This window comes from Vulpes vulpes, chromosome 6 (genome assembly GCF_048418805.1).
Source record: "Vulpes vulpes isolate BD-2025 chromosome 6, VulVul3, whole genome shotgun sequence".
Classification (NCBI taxonomy): Eukaryota; Metazoa; Chordata; class Mammalia; order Carnivora; family Canidae; genus Vulpes; species Vulpes vulpes.
In genome coordinates this window covers 129,269,027-129,296,839 of record NC_132785.1, presented here as the reverse complement: position 1 = coordinate 129,296,839, position 27,813 = coordinate 129,269,027, and the positions used below count along the sequence as shown (strand labels likewise).

The 27,813-nt window shown below is 40.3% G+C and overlaps 1 protein-coding gene across 9 annotated transcripts in view; it reads right to left on the bottom strand.

Annotated features, from left to right (window-relative positions):
* MARK3 (microtubule affinity regulating kinase 3) overlaps window positions 1-27,813 on the bottom strand; it is a 122,878-nt gene that overhangs the window by 15,096 nt on the left and 79,969 nt on the right. For 6 of the 9 annotated variants that reach the window (XM_026012640.2, XM_026012641.2, XM_026012644.2 and 3 more), the window contains exons 5-14: window positions 27,129-27,194; window positions 22,670-22,740; window positions 17,856-17,912; window positions 14,935-15,171; window positions 14,644-14,763; window positions 14,299-14,398; window positions 13,646-13,758; window positions 12,965-13,118; window positions 7,130-7,347; window positions 2,635-2,738 (exon numbers count right to left, since the gene is read on the bottom strand). In XM_026012640.2, the coding sequence (XP_025868425.1) occupies window positions 2,635-2,738; window positions 7,130-7,347; window positions 12,965-13,118; window positions 13,646-13,758; window positions 14,299-14,398; window positions 14,644-14,763; window positions 14,935-15,171; window positions 17,856-17,912; window positions 22,670-22,740; window positions 27,129-27,194 (1,240 nt within the window). The remainder of the gene's footprint in view (window positions 1-2,634; window positions 2,739-7,129; window positions 7,348-12,964; window positions 13,119-13,645; window positions 13,759-14,298; window positions 14,399-14,643; window positions 14,764-14,934; window positions 15,172-17,855; window positions 17,913-22,669; window positions 22,741-27,128; window positions 27,195-27,813) is intronic. The other 3 variants (XM_026012642.2, XM_072762398.1, XM_026012649.2) reach the window with 1 other exon arrangement.

The window sequence follows — 27,813 nt, the reverse complement described above, 5'->3', positions numbered from 1 at the left end:
ACTGTCCTAAATGAAAGTAAAAAATAGGACTAGTTTGGCACTCAAACCTCCAATAATTTTCCACAGTTTTTCAATGAATTTGTATGATAGAAAATCTAGATGTTACACAAAATTTGGGTCCTGTCTTGTGTAGTTTGACACTGAGACTACTGGTCTAAAGATAAGAACAAGACTTTCAAAAGCAAAGCATTTATTTGCTTATTTAAAAAATGTATTTACTTGACAGAGAGAGAAAAAAAGAGAGCTCACAAGCAGGGGGAGCAACAGAGGGAAGGGGAGAAGCAGGGAGCCTGATGTGGGACTCGATCCCAGGACCCTGGGATCATGACCTGAGTTGAAGGCAGATGTTTAACTGACTGAGCCACCCAGGCGTCCCAGAAGCAAAGCATTTAAATGACTGAAGCTAACAGAAGCAATGAGGCCTAGCTTGGGATAAGAAAGAGAACTCCCCCCCCACAAAAAAGAAAGAGAACCCCAACAGGGAAGGTGTCTGCAGAGAGGACACACACAGGCTCCAAATCGAATATTGCAGGAAGGGAGAGTTAGAAGAGCATGTGCATACACATGAACACAAGGAAAGGAGCAGAGATTAGATCCTGTTTTGTTTTTTTTTTTGTTTGTTTTTTTTTAGATTTTATTTATTTATCCATGACAGACACAGAGAGATGCAGAGACACAGGCAGAGGGAGAAGCAGGCTCCATGCAGGGAACCCGATGTGGGACTTGATCCCGTGTCGTGCCCTGGGCTGAAGGCAGCGCTAAACCGCTGAGCCACCTGGGCTGCCCAGATCCTGGTACAACAGCCTTTATTTTTTTTATTTTAAAGATTTTATTTATTTATTCATGATAGACATATATATATATAGAGAGAGGCAGAGACACAGGCAGAGGCAGAAGCAGGCTCCACGCAGGGAGCCTGATGTGGGACTTGATCCCGGGACTCCAGGATCGTGCCCTGGGCCAAAGGCAGGCACCATACTGCTGAGCCACCCAGGGATCCCCCTAACAGCCTTTTAAAGTCTGACTCTGTACTTAAGAGGATTGTATTTCCTAAAGGTCAAAAAGAACCTGACAATAGTTTAGTAAATTAGAAGAATCTGCAAACAGAAGAGTCATGAAACATTTACATTGGAAACTTTTTTTCTTTTTTAAGATTTAATTTATTTATTCATGAGAGATACAGAGAGAGAGGCAGAGACACAGGCAGAGGGAGAAGCAGGCTCTATGCAGGGAGCCCGATGTGGGACTCGATCCTGGGACGCTGAGGTCACGCCCTGGGCCAAAGGCAGAGGCTTAACCACTGAGCCACCAGGCATGCCAATACTGGAAACTTCTAATTGTCTTCTAGTGATATACACTATTAAATAACTTTGAACTAGAAGAAATTTGATATATTTGAGACTGTAATAAAAGAAAAAAAGAAACTTTACCAGAAAATAGACTACTATTAAAAAATAAATATATCAGTCATTATTTGTAAGCTATCTAGGAGTTGCCATACCATATTCAAGTTATTAACAGTTTTTAATTATAAGGAAAATACAATGTTAAAACAAGTATACATAGGAATCAGAAAAGAGAATACTGGAAGGTAAATATGTTTTAAAAGGCACTGAGTCATCAACATAATCTCATACAACAAGATTTTGGCTTCATGTCAATTCAAAGTTAAGTGGTCTGTGGAAGACGGAAACGATAAACAGCCTGGTTTTGAGGATGAAAGAGAAAAGAAGAATCTTTGCTTATTAGGCTGTCATAGAAGTTAGTGATCAAACATTTGACTAATGGGATCTAAAGGGAACAGAAACCATACAATGCACTTTCAGAAAGTAAATGTCAGAAAAAAAGAAAGAAACCATTTTGATGCAGACATGGGACTGTGACGAGACCAGACAATGTTCAAGTTAGGAGGCCAGTGGACAATGAAAGATGACGGGAATTTAGTTTATGGATTTCTATTCCAGAAATTTACTTGCTCATTGTGGCTTTACCTCACCCTTCCGAATTTATACACTACTCTTACCAAAAGAAAAAAGGAAAATCCACGGTTGCCTGAGAAATTTGTTCCATAGAGAATATATCTAACTACTCCACCAATCCCAACCTTTCTTCTCTCCCTGCAAACTACGGTCTTTGGCCCTACTTAATCCCACTTTTCCTACTCAACTTATCCACTTGGCCCCTTTGGTAAACTGCTGGCTTGTTACCAAAGGCTCACTCACCCTGCCTCACATTGTCCTCCAGAGGCTTGGCTCCTTGGGCTCCACATTCTTATCCCTCCCCACTTTACCCTTTGTTCAACTTATTAATGTACACAAAATAATATCTACTTCCCCATTTGCTACTCTACAATTACAGCACAGCTTAAGACGTGTCTCCTGTGGGAAAGCTCCCTGATTTAACCGAAACCTTTCAACCATCACACACATAGCCTGCCAGGAAGATAAGCTCTGGATAATGAGAGGAATTTGAAATTCCAGTATATCACTAAAAATTTGCATTTAAATTTAACTTACCGTGAAAGAATACTTACCATTATTATCTGAATTTTGATTGTAAAAACTGAGGTAAACAACATGCTTCCATTTTGGGGGGAAAAAACAAATTTTCTTGCAAACAGGTAAGATTTCATACCTGTTTTCTTTCCCATTCTGAATTACTGAATGTCTATCAGCTGTAGTTCTTTCACTGCAAACGTAAGTATTTCGCCGTGTCATTCCACCAGATGCTGTATTACTCTATTAAAAAAAGGGGGGGGGGGAGTTTTTGTCTTAAACTATGTAGTAATAAGGAAAGTACAATGAGAAAAAAAGTTCATCTAAATACACACGAATACTGTAGTCTTTGAAAAACTGACACTAAGCTATCTGTAGTACTGGCTAAAAAATCACAAAAGGTGGTGGAGTTAACAGCCTCTGCCCTGTCTCTCCTGGCAGAAAGAATGAAACCTGGCTATGGCAGAATGACTCTAAAAAGCCAGCTATAATAATCCATAAAGTAATAACTCATAGATTACTTAATACAAGATAAAGATCCACTGTTATTAAAAGCTGATGCTTTTAAAATAAAAAAAAATTTTTAAGAGTTTAGTTTATTCATGAAAGACACACAGAGAGAGAGAGAGAGAGTTAGAGACATAGGCAGAGGGAGAAGCAGGCTCCCTGCAAGGAGCCTGATACAGGACTTGATCCCGGATCCTGGGATCACGCCCTGAGCAGAAGGCAGACACTCAACCACTGAGCCACCCAGGCGTCCCTAAAATAAAGATTATTATTTTTTTATTATTTAAGATTTTATTTATTCATGAGAGACAGAGAGAGAGAGAGAGAGAGAGAGAGGCAGAGACAGAGGCAGAGGCAGAGGGAGAAGCAGGCTCCATGCAGGCAGACCGATGTGGGACCCGATTCCGGGCCTATAGGATCATGCCTGGGGTTGAAGGCAGACGCTCAACCGCTGAGCCACCCAGGTGTCCCACCTAAAATAAAAATTAAAAAAGATCAGGGACGCAAAAAAAAAAAAAAAAAAAAAAAGAAAGAAAGATCAGGGACGCTTGGATGGTTTAGCGCTTGAGCGCCTACCTTCGGCCCAGGGCGTAATCCTGGAGTCCCGTGATCGGGTCCCCCATCGGGCTGCCTGCATGGAGCCTGCTTCTCCCTCTGCCTCTCTCTGTATCTCTCATGAATAAGTAAATAAAATCTAAAAACAACAACAACAAAAAAAACAACTCTGTGTAATTTTCTTTTCTTTTTTTTATAAATTTTTATTTATTTATGATAGTCACACAGAGAGGGAGAGAGAGGCAGAGACACAGGCAGAGGGAGAAGCAGGCTCCATGCACCAGGAGCCCGACGTGGGATTCGATCCCGGGTCTCCAGGATCGCGCCCTGGACCAAAGGTAGCGCCAAACCGCTGCACCACCCAGGGATCCCTCTGTGTAATTTTCTATGGGGATTTTTGTTTTCATTTCTTTTGGATACATACCTAGGGATGAAATTGCTAGCTCATATGATAATTCAATGATTACTGTTTTGAGGCACTGCCAAACTTTCCCACACTGACTACACCATTTTCCATTCCTACCATATTTGAGAGTCCCTGTTTCTCCACATCCTTGCCAACATTTGTTATTTTCTGGTTTTTACTATAGCTCCTAGTGGGCATAAAATGGTAGCTCATCGTAGCTTTGATTTTTATATATATATTTTAAAGATTTTATTTATTTATTTGAGAGAGAGAGAGAAGCAGAGACATAGGCAGAGAGAGTAGCAGGCTCCACACAAGGAGCCTGATGTGGGACTCAATCCCGGGACTCCGGGATCACGCCCTGTGCCAAAGACAGCCACTCAACCACTGAGCCACCCAGGCGTCCCTATTTAGCACATACATACATACATACATACATTTATTTAAGATTTTATTTATATATTCATGACAGACACAGAGAGGCAGAGACACAGGCAGAGGGAGAAGCAGGCTCCGTGCAGGGAGCCTAATGTGGGACTCAATCCCAGGACTCCAGGATCATGCCCCGGGCCGAAGGCAGGCACCAAACCACTGGGCCATTCAGGGATTCCCCCTATTTATTTAACACATCTTTAAACCGGACTGTTCGTAATTTTGTGGTTGAGTTGTAAGGGTTCTTTATATATTCTGGATGTTAAAACTTTACCAAATATAGGATTTGAAAATATATTCTCCTATTCTGTAGGTTCTCTCTTTTTACATTCTTGGTAATATCCTTTGATGCACAAAAGTATCTAATTTTGATATAGTGCAGTTTATCTTTTTTTTTTGTTTTTCATGCTTCGGTGCCTTTTTTTTTTTTTTTTTTTTTTAAGATTTTTTATTCATGAGAAAGACAGAGAGAGGGGCAGAGACACAGACAGAGAAGCAGGCTTCCTGCCAGGAACCCGATGTGTGACTCCATACTGGAACTCCAGGATCATGTCCTGAGCTGAAGGCAAGACACTCAACCACTGAGCCACCCAGGCGTCCTGGTGTCATATTTCTGAATATGTGTAATGCAGGTTGTTCAGACTTAACCCCTGTGTCTTTTCTAATAGTTTTATAGTTTTAATTCTTAGGCTTAGATTTTTGTTTTTCATTTTAATTATTTTTTATTTGTATATTTACCTTGTATTTCTTGTTTCTTTTTTTTTGTTTTTTGTTTTTATGATAGTCACACACACACAGAGAGAGAGAGAGAGAGAGAGAGGCAGAGACACAGGCAGAGGGAGAAGCAGGCTCCATGCACCGGGAGCCCGACGTGGGATTCGATCCCGGGTCCCCAGGATCACGCCCTGGGCCAAACGCAGGCGCTAAACTGCTGCGCCACCCAGAGATCCCCTTACCTTGTATTTCTAATCCTTTTTTAAAAAAATTTTTTTAGGGGCAGCCCAGGTGGCTCAGTGGTTTGGCGCCGCCTTTAGCCTAGGGTGTGCCTTCTGGGCTGAAGGCAGATGCTAAAGCACTGAGCCACCCAGGGATCCCCTAAGAACAATTTTTAAACAAAGAAAAGCAGCCACTTTAATAAAGCATGAGTAGACCATGTATAGGGAAATTCCAAATAGATGGAAGAAAATTTTAATAATGTTATTTTTCTAAGTAATCAGACATGGGTGACTGATAACGTTTGGGTTATATCTTCAAAAGGGAGAAGTGTACATGAGTAGAATAACAAGGACAGAAAGCCAAGAAGGCATAGGAGATGGTCTTACCTTCCTCAAAACTGTCAATGAAAGCTGGGGGCTGAACTTAAATTGTAGGGCTGTGATGTGACAACCTAACTTTATGGCATTAGGAAGCCAAAATAAAAAATCTTCAAACAGGGATTTTTTTTTTTTAAGATTTTTATTTATTCATAGAAACACAGAGAGAGAATGAGAGGCAGAGACAGGCAGAGGGAGAAGCAGGCTCCATGCAGGGAGCCTGACATGGGACTTGATCCCGGGTCTCCAGGATCATGCCCTGGGCTGCAGGTGGCGCCAAACCGCTGCGCCACAGGGGCTGCCCCATACAGGGATTATACTCTGATAAAACACAAGGTCAGAGGATGGAGCAGACAAACCCCTTTAGGTTTATGAGGTCCTATCCCCAGAGCTGCACAAATAAAAACCTCCCAGGGTGCTCCTGGGTGGCTCAGCAGTTTAGCACCGTCTTCAGCCCAGGGCGTGATCCTGGAGACCTGGGATGGAGTCCCACATCAGGCTCTCTGTGGGAAGCCTGCTTCTCCCTCTGCCTGTGTCTCTGCCTGCCTCTCTCTCTCATGAATAAATACAATCTTCAAAAAATAAAAAAATAAAAGCCTCCCAAAAAGGGCAGGAGAGCTTCACCAGTGTCTCAATTGGGTTGAGGTAGAGGGAGGGCTGTGTCATGTTAACTTTGTAGGAAAAAAGTGTGATTACAGAATATTCCTAAGATTGTATGTTCTCTGCAAATGCTATCTTAAATTACTTCAAGAGTGCTAAGAATAATTACTATATTAGGTCAAATAGAGCATATTTCAATTCACAGAAGTTCCTGAAACCAAGTAGACTGAATTTACTTTCAGAAATACTACCTACTTAAGGGAGAGATTTGTTAAGGATAGAGATTAAGAGATGGATACAGATCAGCAGTATAATTTTAGGCAATTACCTAACTTTTTTTCGTTTTCTCTACCTTAAAATTTAGCTAATACATGCAAAGCACTTAGCACAGTCCCTGGCACACAGTGAGGACTCAGTCCAAAGTTCTTTATCGTAAGAACCCTCTGAAGATGCACACCACATCCCAGGCCCTCCGGCAATCAGATCTCCCAGTATCCTACATAGACTCCGTTAGGCTTCTGTCTGCACTGTTAACATTCAGCTTAACTTCCTGTTAGGCTATGAGGTATTTCAATTTCTCAGCATCTGATAAAACCTAAAGCTCAGCAGATGTTTGAAAGATCTGAACACTCATCTAGTGGGATGGGGCTCAGCAAGAAACAACTTCAAAACAGATATTGAAGGGGATCTCTATAGGTTGAGACTGGGCATGGTGGCCTAGTGGGGACAGCACTGCAGGTGGATAAGAACAAAGGAACAAAACATCCAGGCCACTGCAATCCTATAGTGCTAGGAATGCTCTATAATTTAACAATACTTACACTAGGGACAGTAGAGCTTTTCTTGCGTTCAGGAATATCAGCCTTATTGGGATTACTTGCATTCCCAAGCATGGGGCTGGCTGGAGCAATTCCCTTTCCTCCAACAGCACTTCCGCTTGATTTCCGGGAAGGAATTCCATCTTCTTTGAGGTCACTATCTGCAGTGCTGGTCTGACTCCTTTTCGGATATGCCACAACTGAAGGAATAGCTGGTCCAGCTAAAATAAAGAGTTTACTTTTTAAAAGTCAGAATATAGTTTTATATTTTATTCTGTGAAAATAAATACATTTTATATGATCCAAGACTGCTATCACTAAGAAAATACAAGACAGTAAAACACTGTAAAATGTTTCCCTATGCAATTTCAATTGTGAAATTTCACTTACTTGTCCCTTTTTACTTGTTTTTATTTTTCTTTTAAGATTTTATTTAAAATAAAATGTCTATTTATTTGTCTTTATCCATGAGAGACACAGAGGGAGAAGAAGAGACAGAGGCAGAGGGAGAAGCAGGCTCCCTGTGGGGAGTCCTATGCGGGACTTGACCTGGGATCATGACCTGAGCCAAGTCCTATGCGGGACTTGACTTGGGATCATGACCTGAGCCAAAAACTGATGTTCATCCAGTGAGCCACCCACGTGCCCCTCTTTCTACTTAAAGTTTTATGTTTTGTTTATTTTTATTTTTAAAATATTTTATTTATTTATTTATTCATAGAGACACACAGAGAGAGCAAGAGGCAGAGACATAGGCAGAGGGAGAAGCAGGCTCCATGCAGAGAGCCTGACATGGGACTCATCCAGGGTCTCCAGGATCATGCCCTGGGCTGCAGGCGGTGCTAAACTGCTGTGTCACTGGGGCTGCCCTTGTTTTGTTTTTTAAATTTATAAGCTTGAATAGTTGTACTTCAGAAATATCTTCAGGGATAGTTGTCTACTAAAACATCTTCAGAGAGTGTTACTGTACAGTTAAATAAACTAATGTGATACACATATATTGTGCAGAATGAACTGCTTCACCTGGTATATGTGAGAGAACCTTTTTTTGTTTAAGAGATGCCTTCACCTTTTGGAACAGAACAGTAGAGATTTATGAGTCATTACTTTTGAAGTTTTATCCTGGGTCTTTTTTAAAAGTACTCAATCTTCTAGATAAACAAGAATTTGAGTACACAGGGAAAGGGGTGACAAAAAGAGGAATGCCATATTCCTCATGCAAGTAACAGGGAAGAGGACAGAGGTTCCCAACTATACCCCTACCCCAGGAGAAGTATACTTAGGGACATCCTGGATGGTCAATTAACTCATGTCCTACTAAAAAGTATCTGGAGACTCTGACGGTAGCATAGGAGATTCAGAGTTCAAACAACTTTTGAAATGAACAAGATAATTAGTATATTATTTATGTATGTTATCCAGTGGCATCAGAAATGGCATCAAATGCTCATCATTTATTCTACAGTATGAAATTTTATGTTTTAGATCTATTAAATACGGGTTGGGATGTGTGGGTTACAAAACAAGCAACTGCTTGTACAAAAATATAAATGGTAAATCTATGTGGAACTGAATTAGAAGTATACAAAGGTTTGGTTTTATTTATGGGAGGGAAACAACTAAGTTCTGAGTTTGGGAATTTTAACATAAAAAAAGCAAGAATTAACTAAGCATGGGTAATATTATCCTTAACTTATCTTTCTACTCAAAAGCATGATATAGCTAAGGACATCCTGCATTACTGATGATCTGCTTTGAAACTTGGCTCAGATTACATTGTCCCACCTGCACCACTCATGTCCAGGTGACTGAGCTCCATGCACGTTAACCACCCTGGCCCACCACCAGTCAAGCCAGAGTAGTTCTGTCTCAAGGACTGCTTGGGCTGTCTACTCTCTCCTCCCCAACCTCTAGTTCCCCAAACCCTGGCAACCACTGGTCTGGTTTCCATCTCTGGAATTTTCTTTTTGAGAATGTTACATGAATGGAATGAATTTCATGATACCTTTTGAGATTTCTTCCCCCCACTCAGCATAGTTCCCTTGAGATCTATACAAATAGTTGCACCTAGCAATACTTTTTTCCTTTTTATTGCTGAGTAGTGTTCCATGGTGTAGCTGTCTTAGAAATGGGACTTTTAAAAAGATTTATTTATTTATTTATTTATATTATATATATATATATATATATATATATATATATATATAGAGAGAGAGAGAGAGAGAGAGAGAGAGAGAGAGGCAGAGACACAGGAGGAAGAAGAAGCAGGCTCCATGCCAGGAGCCTGATGTAGGACTTGATCCCGGGACTCTGGGATCGCACCCTGGGCCAAAGGCAGGTGCTAAACCACTGAGCCACCCAGGGATCCCCAGAAATGGGATTTTTATGTAGTTAAACTTGGTAAATACGTCTTTTCTTCCATGGTTGTTAGTTTTTGGGGTTACAGTCAGAACAACCCTCACCAGTCCAGGTTATAAAGAAAAAGTAAATTATTTCATGTGTCAACATTTCAATATTGTTTATATTTATATCTTCATTTCAAATGGAATCCACCCTTAAGATGTGAGAAATGGATGCAAATATTTTTTTTCTGTTAACTGCCATATGCCCCAATACCATGTATTTTATTTGTTTTAAGATTTTATTTATTTATTCATGAGAGACAGAGAGAGAGAAAGAGAGAGAGAAAGAGAGAGAGAGAGAGAGAGACAGAGACATGGCAGAGGGAGAAGCAGACTCCATGCAGGGAGCTGATGGATGTGGGACTCGATCCCGGGATTCCAGGATCGTGCCCTGGGCCGAAGGCAGGTGCTCAATCACTGAGTCACCCAGGCGTTCCCCAATACCATTTATTAATAAACCAGTGATTCTTTTTTTTTATAAGACAAAAGAACTCTTTGAAAATCTAATGAAGATCACCCTTCCTAGAAAAATATGTACCTAGGGGGGTTCAGTCATGGGGCTCAAATTAAGAACCAACGAAAAAACTTAAGTTGTGAGAAGCAGGCATATATAAACCTAGATTGGCATCTAGAAGTAGGAAACAAGGGAAGAGATGTGAAGAGGAGAAAGAATAAGCTAAAAGGTGGGTTAGATGCAGGCTTGTTTACTTGGTATCATTGGGTGTGCTTTATTTATTTATTTTTTAAGATTTCATTTATTTAATTCACGCATCCCTAGTGGGTGTGCTTTAGACACTGTATTGTAAGGGCAACTTCTCCCTCTGCCTATGTCTCTGCCTCTCTGTGTGTCTCTCACGAATAAATAAATAAAATCTTAAATAAAAAAAAAGACACTGTTATTATAGAATCTATCCCATTTTTAGCACTTAAAAGAACACAGCCAGAGGCATAACCAATCTTTCTTTACTGACCACTGTCTTCATTAAAGAATAAAAAACACAGAATTGAGTCAGTGATTTTCTATATACGTGGATTTCCTGAAACATTCTTTTATGAACTTTTTTTTGTTTTTTTTAAAAGTAGGCTCCAGGGCAGCCTGGGTGGCTCAGCGGTTTAGCACTGCCTTCACCCAGGGCGTGATCCTGGAGACCCAGGATTCAGTCCCACGTCAGGCTCCGTGTGGAGCCTGCTTCTCCCTCTGCCTGTGTCTCTGTGCCTCTCTTTCTCTCTCTCTCTCTCGGTCTCTCATAAATGGATAAATAGAGAAATCTTTGGGAGAAAAAAAAAAGTAGGCTCCACTCTCAACTTGGGGCTTAAACTCATGACCCTGAGATTCAGAGTCACATGTTCTACTGACTGAGCCAGCCAGATGCCCCTCTATTTTGCACTTTTTAATATTAGAGGCTCCAAGAAGGAAGGATCATTATTATTACAAAAAGAGTACTCCATGAGGTAATCAATCAGTGGGTTAGTGGACAGAGCCACAGGACCTGGGACCAGAAGTTCAGGGGTTCTGTCACAGGCGTTCCCTCTTCTAAGTAACCTTGGGAGACTTGGTGAACTCTCTCGGCTTATTTCCTTATTGATAAAATGGGGGTTAAGTGAGTGTATGACACAATGTCTAAAGCTCTTCTCAACTCCAAAATTTTCTGAGCTAAGGAAAAAAGGCATTACCAACTCAAAAGGAATATATGTGCTTAGAAAAGAATTAACTTATTATTTTTTAAGATTTTATTTATTTATTCATGACAGAGAGGAAGAGAGAGAGAGAGAGAGAGGGGCAAAGGAAGAAGTAGGCTCCATGCAGGAAGCCTGACGTGGGACTCGATCCCGGGTCTCCAGGATCACACCCTGGGCTGAAGGCGGTGCTAAACTGCTGGGCCACTGGGGCTGCTCGAGAAGAATTAACTTATTAATATGGTCACTAGAGACAGGAGAAAACTCCTAAAAAAAAAGAAAATAAGTTTTTTTCTTGCAAGAATTTAGGAATAATTCCCTTTAAATTGGGTGGTTTAGAGCAATCTGTAAGCATTTTGCTAAATGCCATATTGTCCAGGGGCACTGAAAACCCCTCCTTAACAATGAACTTGAACAAAAAGACAGAGACCCAGATCAACACCAGGTTTACAAATGTCATGTGTACAAATCTTAGTGTCAGAACAGTTCTCAGCTCTCCATTATATCCTAGAATAGCAGCCAGGCCGACAGTTTACTGACAGTATCAGTACAGTGTGCTACACTTGCCCAAACCACACAGAGGTGGCAACAACAGGGAGAGAGATGGACACCAAGCAAAGTGTCATCACCAAGCAAAGCTGTCCACACCTGGAATGTTCTGTGCCAGTGTAAGTGCCAAATCTCAAGGTGAAAGAATGGAAGTGGATGATGTTCAGAAAAGAAAAAATGAGTGCTCCATATGAGGATATATTTTTAGAAGTTAGGACCAGGCCAAGTAGTCTAGGTTCCTGATCTAGATTCCTGAATCAGAGAATGCTGGAATTAAGGAAATTAACATTCACAGGTTACAAGGGCACCTGGGTGGCTAAGTGGGTTAAGTGTCTGCCTTCAGCTCAGGTCATGATCCCAGGGTCCAAGGGTAGAGCCCCGAGTTGGGTTCCAAGTTGGGGAATCTGCTTCTCCCTCTGCCTCTTACCCTACTCCTTATTTTTCTCTTACATAAGTAAATAAAATCTTTTAAAAAAACAAAACCAAAAACCAAAAAACATTCACAGGTCATAGGCAAAGAAGTGTGCGCGCATGCGCACACACACACATGCACACTAGTCTCTGGATCCCCACACACGGAGCTGCCTGGAAGGCAGAGTAACTGTTAAGTTTGGTAACCATATCCTTTAGGGTCTAAAGGCTCATAAAAGATTCAATGCTATGTTGAATATTTTAAGAGTGAGGGTGTTTTAGAAACACCAACGGCTAGAGTGAGGCTGAGAAAGACCCAGGTCAAAAATTTAAATCAAGTAAGGCAAAACTAGGGTACTATACATTCTCCACAGCTGGCCACCTGTAGCTACATAAATTCAGCTTAGGCAAAACTGAAAGCCATTTTCCCAGTTCAAGTGCTCAACAGCCACATGTGGCCACTGGACAGCATAAATCTAGAATACTTTCATTACTGCAGCAAGTGTTGGATAATGCTCAGGAAAATATATCTGATGCAGAGATAAGGAAGAGTGGGAACAGAGAACCAAAGACTAAAGCAGGAGTCCCAGAGGAGTGAGTGTACTGAGGAGAATAGAGCCTTGAGATGATCAGGCCATCATTGGCAGGGCTGGTAGGATAGAAATGTTCTGAAAGGAAATCAAGTCAGATTCCTATCCCAGTAGGCCTTAAGCAAAAGGTTGCTCCCAATGTTAGGATGTCTTTTCTGTGAGGAGAGACTGCAGGAGAACACACTGGAATGGAATGGTCTCAAACTTACCATGGTCACTGTACCGCCTCTGCTTCTGGCTGGAAGAAACACTTCTCTGCACCTTGTGGTGGGGAGACTGGCCAGTACTGTTGTTGAGGTCACTGCTTGGCCTAACCTTAGCAAGTGAAAGATTGCTGCTAGAACTGGAGTCACTAGCATCCAGCTAAGAGGAAATGAGAAGAACAGAGCAAACCACAACACGGACCCAAATAGTATGTTAGGAAACTAAACTTCTCATAACACACAAACCTCTCACAAACATTTCATTTGCAGACGGAGAATCACGATGTACAAAAACGACAACCTTAAATTTGGGTACAAATATTTTTCTGACTGCTGAAAAAGCTCATGAAAGCATAGGTATTTATGATCTTCTTTTTAGGCTTTTTCAAATAATTTAAAATGTTCTCTTCATCTCATACTTTACATCATTTCTAAACTATTAATGGCTATAGGTTAACTTATGACATTCAAGTTTGTGACAACACCCACCATTAAGGTTACTATCTCAAAGCTAAAACAGTAATTCATAATGGTCATAGCAGTTAGATTTGTCATTTGCAGGTAAATTTAAAAATGATACATCCAAATGTCACACATATTAACAAAATAAAAACTAAGAAAAGAACTTACTAAGCTCCATCATTTACCTAAACATCATGTTAGCTCCTTCTGATTAATTACTCTTACCTCTGAAGATTTTCTCCCCAACAGCAAATACGTAGCTGTGATCTCATCATATTTCATTTTACTAAGAGATTCTTGAATTTCTTCTTGTGAATATCCCATTCCCACCATAATATCTAAAAGAAGGACATAATATAGTTTATGTGTTTTGTTTAGATACAAAAATCACTGTGTTGCAGGATAAAATAATTTCCTTTATTTGACCCAAAACATCATAGATTTTTTTTAAGGTTTTTATTTATTTATTTGACAGAGAGAGAGAGAGAGAGAACGAGCCCATGCGCATGCGAGCACACCAGCAGAGGGAGTAGCAGAGGGAGGGAAAGAAAACAGGATCCCCGCTGAGCAAGAAGCCCAAAGCGGGGCTAGATCCTGGGATTCTAGGATCATGACTTGAGCCTAAGACAGATGCTTAACCAACTCCAGGTGCCCCCATTATAGATTTTCTAACATAAATGGGCAGTTGACTTATTTCTGAGTTACTAAGTGATATTCTAGGAAACTACAGGTAAGTTCCTAAATACGACAAAACATACAAGCTGACTCATATAACTTACGTTTAACTTCCTACTGTTCCCATTTTAGCATATCCATAGGGGTCAAAAAGAAATATGTTGCTTGCACACACATCAGCATGCAGGCACAGAGTAAATTACCTATTCTTTTCTGGTCTGAGATGTCTAGTTCTGGTTCAACAAATGGTTTAAGTTCATCTTCTTCATGCCCTGCATTGATCCATCTGTCCTTCATGATTTGCTGAAAGGTGAACTATTCATTAGCAGCATAAAATAAAACATGCTGATAACCACAATGTTTAGAAAATTTTATTTTCAACATGTCAAGGATTATATCTCAAAGGATAACTTTAAAAAGTTTTTAATGTCCCAATCCCTGCTTTAAAAGCCCCAGGACACTATTCAGTATGCATACAAACCAATCAAAAGTCTAAAAATACTTTAGACTTTCCAAAGTCATTACTTATCTTGCACTTATGTGATTACCTCTAGAGTGCCTCGTTTTATTGGATTTAGCACCAGGAAACGTTTGAGAAGGTTTTCACAGTCTGTGGACATGTAGAAAGGGATTCTGTATTTCCCTCTTAATACTCTTTCTCTCAGTTCCTTGGGGGAAGGGGGAGGTAGGGAGGAAAGAAAACTAGTGAGTCAATTTTTAGGTTAGAAAAGAACCCACTGAAATCCCATCATACTGACAGATCATTAAAATATTAACCGTCATTATTTAGTAATATGTTTAGCATTCTGAAGAACATGGATAACAACGGGTTCTTATACCTTTAGGTTCTGTCCATCAAAGGGGAGTGACCCGCTGACTAGAGTGTAGAGAATTACGCCAAGGCTCCACACGTCAACTTCCGGCCCATCATATTTCTTGCCCTGGAAGAGCTCTGGGGCTGCATATGGAGGACTGCCACAAAACGTATCCAGTTTACTGCCAACAGTAAATTCATTGCTAAAACCAAAGTCAGCTATTTTAATGTTCATATCAGCATCTAACAATAGATTTTCGGCCTAGAGGGAAAACATCAAGACAAAAATGGAATTTAACCAAAATATAATTAGAACTGTGATAGAATTAGGCATTTCATAAAAGCTTTATGTAATGATATAAAGTTAAAATATCCTAATGAACAAAATGAGAAAACATTCTTTCTAGAGCAAAAACAAAAACAAACCCCAGGAGATAAATTAGAATTTCTAATTTTATTATTAAATAATCATTATACCCAATGTGGGGCTGGAACTTACAACACTGGGATCAAGAGTCAGGTGCTATCCTGACTGAGCCAGCCAGGCACCCAGAATTTCTAATTTTTTAACATTAACAAAGTTAACAGATACAAAATATAGATTAAATCTGGCAATATTTTTTTTTTAATTTTTTTTAATTTTTTATTTATTTATGATAGTCACAGAGAGAGAGAGAGAGAGGCAGAAACACAGGCGGAGGGAGAAGCAGGCTCCATGCACCGGGAGCCTGATGTGGGATTCGATCCCGGGTCTCCAGGATCGCGCCCTGGGCCAAAGGCAGGCACCAAACCGCTGCGCCACCCAGGGATCCCAAATCTGGCAATATTTTAAACAGTAAATGCCTCATGATAAAAAAACATTTAAATAGCTTTTTCAATTAATAATGATAAGCAGCTTTAAAAAATGAATACTTGCTTTAAGTGGACAGCCACGTTTCACAAAAACTGCTAAAGAACTATGCATGTGGCTATTATTGGGGAGGGGAGAGCCGTACACCTCATTCAAGGTACAGATCATAGTAATTTTCACTTATTTCAACAAACATCTACCATGTGCCAATGACACACCTGGCATTATATTTGTGTCTGAACATTTAATGGTGAATAAGACAGACAGGGTCTGGTTAGAGGGGGAAAGGCAGAAAGCCAAGCAGCTATGCTTTGACTTCAGTGGGGAGCTGTGGGCCCAGCACTGAAATGTGCAGGAAGGTTTCCTAAAGGGGGTAAAAATCAAAACCACTGCCTAGAGGCCTAGTTAATAGTAGTGAGTATGAAGTGGCAGGCAGAATAAATAGTCTGAAAACTGAGAAGGAAAGAGAGAACATGTTTTACATTCAAAAAACTGAAAGTGTGTGGAAAAGAGGTGCAGGGGACATGGGCATGGCCCAAACAGAAAGGGCCAGTCCAGCGACTGGTAGGAAGTTCAAGTTTTCAACCTAAGGGCAATGGGAAGCCATTAAAGAGTAACTCAAGCAGGAAAATGACAATCTTGTTTGTATTTTTAAAAGATCAGACAAGTAAAGACAGACAAGAGAGGGAGAGGTAGGACACCTAGGTGGCTCAGCGGTTGAGCGTCTGCCTTCGGCTTAGGTTGTCATCCGGGGGTCCTAAGATTGAGTCCCACATAGGGCTCCCTGCAGGGAGCCTGCTTCTCCCTCTGCCTGTGTCTCTTCCTCTCTCTCTCTCTCTCTCTCTCTCATGAATAATTAAAAAAAAAATATAAAAAATAAAAAACAAGAGAGGGAGAGGAAAGACTGGAAGCAGGGAAGACCAATGAGAAGCTAGTGTATGAAATGCTGGTGGTCTAGATGAGGAAGAGCGTGATCAAGAGTGATTTAGCAAACAGTAGCAAAAGCACCTGGAGACTAAAAGAACAGCAGAGCAAAGGAAATGGAGGCACTGAGGGATATGAGGCACTAGAATGAAAAATGAACAGTCCAGGAAGCAAAAAGGTAAAGGAAAGACATGTAGAAAGGGATTTCTACTGAACCTGAGGCACAAGTGGGGCTTAGCGGGTACACATCTGTCAGCTGGGGACTGGGTCCCAGAAGACAGCTCTGGCTACTGACATGGATCATAGATTTGGGGGTCGGCAGCATATAGGAGCCACCGCAGCTACTAGAGTGGATGCCTAAGTAGCAGAGTGGGTTGTGGAGAGGGACAAGCCATGGATAATAATTACATGCAGAGGGGGAGGAGGTATGTACCAACAGAATCTAGATGATGTTTAGAGAGATACGGCTGTGAAGGTGGAGAGAGAAAAGAAAAGGTGTGTGTCTGGAAGGGGACTTGGGGTTGAGAGGTTTTTTTGGTAAAAGATAGTCCAGTATTCAGCATGTTTTTGAAAATGCTGCTGGTGAGAAGCCAGTGGGCAGAGGGCCCAGGAACCAGAGGCAGGGTGGGCAGAGCTGCCCTACTGACTGGAATAAGAGAAATGTTCTGAGAGGTGAAGAGGGTGTGTGGGTGCAGCTTGCTTTGCAGGCTTGCTAGGAAACTGAAGTGAGTTTCTGCTTGGCATTTCTATGTTCTCTGGGAAATAGAAAACGGTATCCTATGCCTAGAGTGAGGGCAGAAGCAAAGCTGTGTGCAGCAGGTCTCCAGCAGCACTGCTGTTACCAGGAGAGAAGGCTGACCGGAGACATGGAAGAGGTGGCCAGGTGGCACTTAGGGCACCGTTCAGGTGAAAGCATACATTTAGGGAGGCCCCTAGCTGTTTGGTAGTATGACGTTATTTTTTCAGGACCAACTATGATTTACCTTAATTCAAATATAAAATACTTTTAATAAACTTTGTATTTCATGAGTACCAAAACCTGATTAAAAGGATCAATTATTAAAGGTTTTACTTTTTCTTATTTAATAACATACTCTAACCTGTGACCACCCAGAAAACTGAGCATATACAGGTAGAGCACACACTCACAGACTAAGGGCCCTGCAACTCACCTTGAGGTCTCTGTGAACAATCCGCTTTTGGTGGCAGTACTGGACTGCAGATACAATCTGCACAGGAGAGACACAGATTAATAATCATTGTTAAGATGAAAACTTCATTAATGTTCACGCAGGCAAAATACTCAGTGAGCACCTGAATATCTGTGTGGATCTCTAAAAATAATTTTCTTGTGCTTTGAACTTTCCGATTTGGAAAAATTCAGGGGTAAGGGCAAGAAGAGACAGGCAAGGATACTCTTCCTGGTCTAATTTTAACTGGCACGTCTCCTCTTGGGCTTACTCGACATTCTGGTTATTTGGGAATGTGGTGCCAAGGCCCAATAAATTACCTGGATCTGGAGGACCCTAATTGCCCCCAGACCCAGGATCAGATGGCTCTGCTGCGATAGTACCCATGTAATTAACTCAAAACCAAACTGGCAGTTATAGACTATCCATGGCCAGGTGTTCATCCACCTTGGGTCTCCTGCTAATTTCTTCTCTTCCCCATCAGGACTGCTTCTTATAACACTGTCTTCCTTTTACCTGCTGTGGGCTCAAAGACAGCAAAACTTATTTCACCTGTCTGAGGATCAGCTTCCTCTTCCTTAAAGTGGAAAAGTAAATGTAATACATGTGAACTATAAACTAGATAAGCTATTGTGTGCTTGATCCATAAGGGTCCCTTCTACTCTCTGGATGATAAGCTTTTATTTAGTTAGCTTTGGGTCATTCCTGAGATTAGTACTGTTGATTAAACAACTATTTTGCTGAAATTTCACACTTCTAATTTTTTTTTTTTAATTTTTATTTATGTATTATAGTCACAGAGAGAGAGAGAGAGAGGCAGAGACACAGGCAGAGGGAGAAGCAGGCTCCATGCACCGGGAACCCGATGTGGGATTCGATCCCGAGTCTCCAGGATCGCGCCCTGGGCCAAAGGCAGGCGCCAAACCGCTGCGCCACCCAGGGATCCCTCACACTTCTAATTTTTAAAGAAGTCTGCGCTTTCCTTCCTTCCTTATTTCTTTTTAACGATTTTATTTATTAATTATTTAAGAGAGAAAGCATGCAAAGGGTTGGGAGGAGGGGTAGAGGGAGAGGGAGCCCAATTCCTAAGCTGAAGGCAGATGCTTAACTGACTGAGCCACACAGGCACCTCAGAAGCCACCTTTTCTAGTTTAATAAAAGTTTTATGCCTATTATAGGAATTTTAGGAAATACAGAAAGGTATATTTAAGCATATGCCTAATAACATCTCTGGTTGTTTGTGTATCTGCTTCTAATATTTTAGTTGGTGTTATGCATGTATAACTACATATGACCACATATACCAAAACTGGGGTTCTAATGAAAATATGGCTTCTTTCTCCAGATCATCATCAGCTTTTTTTTTTTTTTTTTTTTTAAGATTTTATTTATTTATCCACAAGAGAGAGAGATAGGCAGAGACACAGGCAGAGGGAGAAGCAGGCTCCATGCAGGGAGCCTAACGCAGAACTTGAGCCCGGGTCTCCAGGATCAGGCCCTGGGCCGAAGGCGGCGCTAAACCACTGTGCCACCCAGGCTGCCCCATCATCAACTTTTAATTGTAAGCTCCACACACCTACCTACACAGGAAGGCTGTTTTTACTTTTAAGTAGGCTTCACATCCAGCATGAGCCTTGAACTCATGATCCGGAAATCAAGAGTTGCATACTACCTACCGAACCAGCTAAGCACCCCAGCTATTTTATCAGTTGGCATTCTGGTTAAGAGCAAGGAGAAAGGAGAACCTGGACTGGAGTTAAGGTGAGGTTATGCCAAAATCAGGGCTTTACTAAGTAGCTACATACTTCATAAAGTGAATATTCATAAGATCAGGTCCACTTATAATTAACAAAAATTATAAAAATTCCAATGCCAAAATACAGTTTATTTATTTTAAATATTTTATTTATTTATTCATGAGAGACACAGAGAGGTAGAGACATAGGCAGAGGGAGAAACAGGCTCCTTGAGGGGAGCCCAACATGGGACTCAATCCCTGGACTCCAGGATCACGATCTGAGCCAAAGGCAGACGCTCAACCACTGATTCGCCCAGGTGTCCCACCAAAATGTAGTTTAGAACACCTGTTACCTTAGATGATGATCATTTATGCCGTGCTACTCTGCATGAAAACTGGGAAAACGAAATCGCTTTGTTTACCCAAAACAAACAGGCGCACTGCCTAGGATGTGGGTACCACTGACCTTAATTCTGTCTGACCTGACTTTCCCTCTTTTCACCCCCTGCTATACTGAGATTTCTCTTACAGATTATTTTGAAATTTTGCTTTTGAATCAGATTTGACAATTTCTTATCCCTTCTCAAAGAGATCAAAAAACTTCTTTTACCTCCAAAGAACTCAAAAGTTAACCTTTCAAAGCCACAATAACCTAAAAATACTCAGCTTTAAATCTCTGGGTTTTTCTGCATTCTTTTAAGCTAGAATCAGTTCTTTTTTTTTTTTTTAAGATTTTATTTATTTACTCAAGAGCGCGCGCGCGTGAGAGAGAGAGAGAGAGACAGGCAGAGGGAGAATCAGGCTCCATGCAGAGACCCCGACGTGGGACTCAATCCCGTGTCTCCAGGATCAGGCCCTGGGCCGAAGGTGGCACTAAACTGCTGAGCCACCCGGGCTGCCCTACAATCAGTTATTTCTTAAGAAAGGCTGAGAATCTGGATGTTTTCCAGATTGAAATATGAAAGCAAACCTAATTTACCTCCAAACAGGAAAAAGCAGAGGCAGCAACGTTACCAACACAGCAAGAAAGGAGATGGAACCAGGAATCTATTCTCTTTGAAAAGAACAGAGCTCATTCAAAGGCTTAACCACACAAGCGGTCACTAGGATGAGAATGGTGAAGGAGGTAGGAAGGAGGCATTATCTACTGATGAATGTAGAAAGAAGGGTCTATTTTTCACAGACATTATCATGCAGAGTATACCTTGTATATGGTACACCTTCCTCTTTGCCCCAAAGACGAAAACTTATTTAGTCAAAGAATAGCTTATAAAGTTTTGGAAAGCATGGCAATTAGATACAGCAAAGTAGAAACACCAATATCCTGCTTCATCCTTCCAAGTTCAAATGAGGGGTCTTAAGGAAATACTATGGCAAGATTAAACTGTAAGCAGTGTAAATCAAGTTGTTAGTTTTAAAGCACATAAACTAGGCTTTCCTTGACCAACTAACAGGTTCCTCAATAAAGACTTTAGAATTTCTGCAGGAAATTTAAAATAAGAAATAAGTGATTGCCTCAAGATGTAGGTTAGTAAATGTCCGAGTCCCTCCTACAAGTCGGACCCTACCAGGGAGATGGGTGGAAACAGAAGTGAGGAGCAGTGACAGTGAAGCGCTAGCTGCTTCACTGGAGAGAGTCAGGCTCAAACCTGCTGTTGCTGGTGGCACTAACCTATTCCTCACAATCAACAGACCATATCCACATAAATGTTTGCAAATCAGACAGTATCTTAGTGGGAAGGAATTTATGTTTTATGAGGGGGGAAAAAAAACCCTCTTGGCTTTTAAGTGGTCAATTTATAAAAATTAAAGAGTATAGTTATGGAAAGGGCCAGACAGACTTTGTTTTGTCATAAAGAGAAATTTAAGCTTCCCTCCAAAGACAGAGAATAAACTGATACCTGAACTGGAAAGTACTTCAAAATTTATCATCAAGTATAGCTTCCAATTTTTGTAGGTAGAAAAATTTAGGATATGAGAAGTTAAATGCTGGCCAAAGATTAGTCTCAAGCTTTGTTCTTTAATAGGTTTTAATTCAAAGTACTATTAATATTTAAGTTTATTATTTATTTATTTATTTTAAGACTTTATTTATTTATTCATGAGAGAGAGAGAGAGAGAGAGAGAGAGGCAGAGACACAGACAGAGGGAGAAGCAGGCTCCATGCAGGGAGCCCTATGTGGGACTCGATCCTGGGTCTCCAAGATCAGGCCCTAAGCTGAAGGCAGGAGCTAAAACTGCTGAGCCACCCAGGCTGCCCCAAGTTTCTTTTTTAAAAGATTTTACTTATTTATTCATGAAAGAGAGAGAGAGAGAGGCGCAGAGACACAGGCAGAGGGAGAAGCAGGCCTTCGGCAAGAAGCCTGATGTGAGACCCAATCTGGGATCACGGTATCACACCCTGAGCCAAAGGCAGTCAGTCGCCCAACCACTAAGCCACCCAGGTGTCTGGTATTTAAGTTAAATTTAAGCCTGCATCTGGCTTATGTAAGACAAAGCTAATAATGAATTTTGGGATTGTAACACTCTTCTTGCTAAAAATCGGGAAACAGTTTTAATTGATACAATCTTAGGTGTTTTGAAACACTCTAGATTTTTCTTTCTCTCTCTCTTTTTTAAAGATTTTATTTATTCATGAGAGACAGAGAGAGAGGCAGAGACATAGGCGGAGGGAGAAGTAGGCTCTCTGCAGGAGCCCGATGTGGGACTCGATCCTGGACCCTGGGATCACATCCTGAGTCAAAGGCAGACACTCAACCGCTGAGCCACCCAGGCATCCCAAAACACTCTAGATTTTTGAGGCCAAATTGTCAAAAACCAAGGTTAAGAGTGAGGTGAAAATCTTGATAAAGCTAGAAACTGAACCCACGGTCATCTCTAGCACAGTTCCTTAGACATGAAATATACTTAATAAATTTTTGTTGAACTGAATTGCTAACCCTTGCTCCATCCAATGGGCCTTATAACCCATTTATATAGGCAAACACTGTATGCTTCAGGAATAAATAAGCAAGATAACTTTATTAAGTTAATAAACTAAAGGTGCATTAATTCATACCTGTCTAAATTTAGCTCTTGCTTCTTTTTCCTTCATTCTTCCATGTGCGACCAAATAGTCAAACACTTCACCTATAATTGAGAGAAATAAAAGTCAGCAGAAGTGCTACTTCTACACATTACTTTTCCCATAAATTGATGATGTTTCACTTTTAGGAATGCTCTGATTTTTATTTTTAAATACAGGCACGAAGATAAACAGAAACATGGATTTCGAACTAAGCTAGCCTTAAGTTTAACTATAGGCAAAAGTTCTTTGATAAAATCTTTAAGCGAGAAAAGCCTTAAAATTAAAATTCCCTATGTTTATACCATCTTATTTTAGGGGTTATGTTTTTAATGTGCCTTCATAAAAACTGAAAGTTAAAAAGGGAAAGTGGTTTGTGTTAAAAGAGGATTACACTTTCATTGTAGGATTAGGAAATAAGCAGGTCCTGAATAAGTTAATTCATTCAACAAGTATTTATTGTGTGCCTACTAACTGCTATGCATTGTTCTAGGCACTGGGGAAATATAACAGAAAACACAGTGAAGTCCCTTTCCTCACAGAAAGTTTACTTTCTGGTAGGGAGAGACAGGGAATCAACAAATAAGCAAATAGTATGTCAGCTGACAAGGACTGTGGAACAGAGGCAGAGGAAGAAATAGGAAGTGTGTCTGCATGTGCAAGTGCTTTGCTGACTACTGTGAGGGAGTGGACAATGTCATTATCTGAGAGAAAGAGTCTAGGCAGAGGAAATAGCTGAGAGCAAGAAGGCTATCTGGCTGAAGAAGTGTGAACAAGGAGAAGGGAATTAATGGACGGGCACAGGAGATGGGCAGGAGGGGTGAGGTCATGAAGAGTCCCACAGGTTTTGCTCTGAGCGAGGAGAAGCAAAGGAGGCTGTGAAGTGACTGACCTCTTGAAAAGGTCACTTTGGCTGCCAGAGGGGGAGGAGGTCAGGGTTGGGGAAGGCACAGAAAGATAAGTGGGAATAGTGCAGTAATCAGGGCAAGAATAAGGGACGCTGAGCCTCCAATGGGAAGTGGCAATGGTGGTGAGAAGTGGGGGGTTTGGGACTCGATGGGAAGATCAATCCAACAGCACATGTTGGTGAACACCCATCAGACAGTTTACACAGTATTAATTACTCAGGGAAGAGGTGACCCTTCAGGAAATACATTAGTATTATCAAGTGGGAATAAAGAAACAATACTTCTGAAATCAACAGAAAAGAGTACTAATTGACCAAATTAGACATAAAATGTGTTTGGAAAGAATCATATCTACTTCATAAAAATAAAGACTATTTCCATCAGCTTAGTGATAACATTCAACTAGAAGATTCTGATGCTTAAAAAATGCTTAGTTTCAGAATATAACAAATACTTTTGAGGAAAAAGCTACTCTGAATTAATATCTCTAATTTTTAAGCTTCTACCCTAAGTGAAACATATTTAAATAATGGACAGGCATAAATATTCTCAAGTTATCACTTGATTGCATAATGATCTTTAAAAATGCATTACATATTGTTTTTTTCTTTTTAAAATCTTTTTTCTCTTCCATTTTTTTTTACAAACCCTTGTGTTGAGGGCTGACTTTCAATATGCATTACATATTGTTAATTTACACTACACAATTCGTTTAGCTATGATGAATTATGAAATGTCAGCTCAGTAAAATGTCAGCATTTTCTAAGCGAATGACCCTTCTATTTGTAGAATAGTATACAATGCCAAAACAAGTGGTTAAAAAATGAATATAGCAAGAGATGTGTGCATATCATATGAAAAACAGTTTGGACTTAAAAAACATAATGAATTAAACCCACTAGTTGTTGCAGAGTAGCATGGAGAAAAGTCCAAGTCTGTCAATATAATTTTAAAATATTTTTATAAATTTATAAGCAATATAAACCTCTTAAGAGATTTTGGAACCATAAAGTCACACTCACAATAAAGCTATAAATCAGGAATTCAACCCAGATCGCTTTATTTTCCTTATTAAAAACGTATTAGCACTTAGATTAAGTAGCTCAACTGAAAACCTCAAAAGGCTATTTATCAGGAAAAAGACAGCAAATAGTGGCTCTCCCACCCAAGTCAGGGTCCATGTGGTTGAGAGGACACCGGACAGGTAATCAGATCAGAAAGCCCTTTGACCTAGTTCAGGTCCTGACACTAAACTAGCAATGGAACTTCTGCCACAGAATAACCTTCCAAGGCTTCAGTTTCATCTGTAAAAATTAGGCAGTTTGCCTTAGATGGTTTCTAAGATTCCTTCCAAATGGCAAATGTAACCACAAAAAAACAGATGTCCTGGAGATTGATAGTGCTTTGTTGAGCTGATTAAAATAGCCCAAGCCAAAAAAGCACCACCACCACTGATGAGTTCTGTTACAATGCTGAACAATGCACTGAACCCTCAAAAGAGGGCTGTGTTAGCACATCCGCTAAGAAGCTCAGAGACATGGTAACTCATCAGGCCACGTTGTCAATGAGAGGCACTGGCTGGATTGATCCCATGTCTGTGTTTTCGAAAGCCCACCCTCTTTCTACTAAAAGTGGATGCTTCTCAGATGTTAGTCTTGCTCCTATGTAAGAGCAATCTCTATGACCCTGACACCTAAAATAGGTGGAAAAGGAAAGCCATGACCAACCGACCAATCAGAAGAGGCTATCTACTATCAGAAGGCTAGGGCTCCAGCCTAGCCTGGCAGCATGACCACAATGACTTCCCAGTCTCCGTTTCCTCAAGGGTAAAAGCTAAATTTATGTAGCTACCAAAGTTTCATTAAATTGACTAACCTACTCCTCTCTAAGCCTGGTATTTTTCATTTTGGTAGAATCATAGAATTTTACAGTAGCACTGCAGAAGCTACACAAATGAAAAGGTTATAAACATGCCTGTAACACAAGGAGAAAGTGTTAAAACTCCATATAGATTTTTGACACTGCAATTGTTTCAGCTCTTCTCACTCCTTCTCTTTTTTTTTTTTTTTAATTTTTTTTTTTTTTTATTATTTATTTATGATAGTCACAGAGAGAGAGAGAGAGAGAGAGGCAGAGACACAGGCAGAGGGAGAAGCAGGCTCCATGCACCGGGAGCTCGATGTGGGATTCGATCCCGGGTCTCCAGGATCACGCCCTGGGCCAAAGGCAGGCGCCGAACCGCTGCGCCACCCAGGGATCCCTCTCACTCCTTCTCAATTGTGAAAAATCCCAACTAAATTCTCAAATTACATATTTAAACTCTATTATCACACAACTAATAATGACTTAGGAGTATGAAAAGATGGTGTCAGAGGCTTTCCTATTGTAACTCATTCCTGTCCACAGTAGGTTTAAAATCTTTTATTTTGGCTAATTCATTACAATGAGGCTGTGATTGAATTTTCTGTCTGATCCAAGTCCTAACAATAAAACTCTACTATAATCAAAACAATCAAAGCTACCCTTTATGTCCCGAGTAGTTTGTGATTTCGTAAGTGCACTACAATTCTTATTTGTTGAGTATCTGCTAAGTGCCAGGCTCTATCTAGAGGTGTAGAGGTAGGGAACATGCAGAGACCAATTAGAATGTTTCTGCTCTCTGCAGACAAGGAGCTTACATGTGATCCCAACCTCAACCCCAAAATGAGTATCTCTGTAAAACAGAAGTTATATACATACATTTCAGAAAAATGATTACATGTATACAACCCTATAGACCAAAAAAATGATGAGTCCTTAATCTTTAAGGAAAAATCTAAACTTATGTACTGCAACTACCATTTCTGGCCTTAGGAAAGATGAACACCAATGACGTTAAAATGTGATAAAGAAAACCATCCAATAGGCAGTACACGTTGATTTCAAACAGGCTAATGCACTAATATATTTAAAAATCCAAGTTCTTAAAATGTTGTGCGTTTATATATACATGATGGTATATGATTCAGCCTTAAAGAGGAAGAAAAACTGACACATGCTGTAACACAATGAACCTTGAGGACATTATGCTGAGTGATTCCACTCATTTGAGGTACCCACAGTAGTCAGCTTGACAAAGACAGGAAGTAGAATGGTGCGTGCCAGGGGCTGGGGAGGAGGAGAGCCAAGTTAGTGTTTAACGGGGACAGAGTTTCAGTCTGGGAAAATGAAAAAGTGCTGGGGATGGATGGTGGTCATGGCTATACAACAACATGGATGTACTTAATGCCACAGAACTGTAAACTTAAAATGGTCAAAACGCTAAATTTTATGTTATGTACATCTGACCATAATAAAAGAAATCCCAGTTTTGGATATTATTAATAACGCTAATATTGAAGTACTTAATAGTAACCCCCAGAAGAGCCAAGACAGCTTTTCTGATTCTAATACTACTGTATTATGATTCTAGATGTTAAATGAACCCTTAACAATTATCCATGCAGGGAGCATGGTTGTGTTTTCTAAAAGGGAAGAAAGAAAGAGGAACCATGTAAGTTTCTTACCTCCACTTGCATACTCCATGATTAGGTAGAGTGTTTTGTCAGTTTCAATGACTTCAAACAACTTCACTGGGGGAGGGGAAAGGATTTGGGAGAAAAAGAAACAATGTCTGTATACATATACACTGTACATATAAACTCTAAGTACTAAAAGTTAACCGATTCTCTGTTGAAGATTTTCATAACTGGCTCTCTTAACAGAATTTTTTTTGGGAGAATTTTATCATATATTACTACAACACATGTTATAAAAGCATGAATTCTGCAGGGACTGCTCAGATCTATTTTACTTCACCAAGTGTATGGCTTTAAGGAAATATAGAACAATTTCACTTGAGACTTCTATTGCTTGGGAAGCTTGATTCACTTGTTCTGAGAGAACAAGGTTCTTTTGTTACTATTCTGAAGCAAGAGATGGAAAAGTAGTAGAAGGGATTATGCTATAATTAATTGAAAAGAACTTTTTAAAGATTTGCAATGGGTCGGTGTGACTTTGCTATGTAGCAAATTAAAAATACTTTTAATTCACAAAACCATATCAAATCAATCAGAAATATACACATTTTAAAATGAAACTGAAGTACATTTCTAAAGCTACTGAATCACTATTTTCCATATCTACTTTATTTTGGTAATACATACTTTAAAGTTAAATTTACCAAAAAAGGGGGGATGGGGTGCAGGCCAT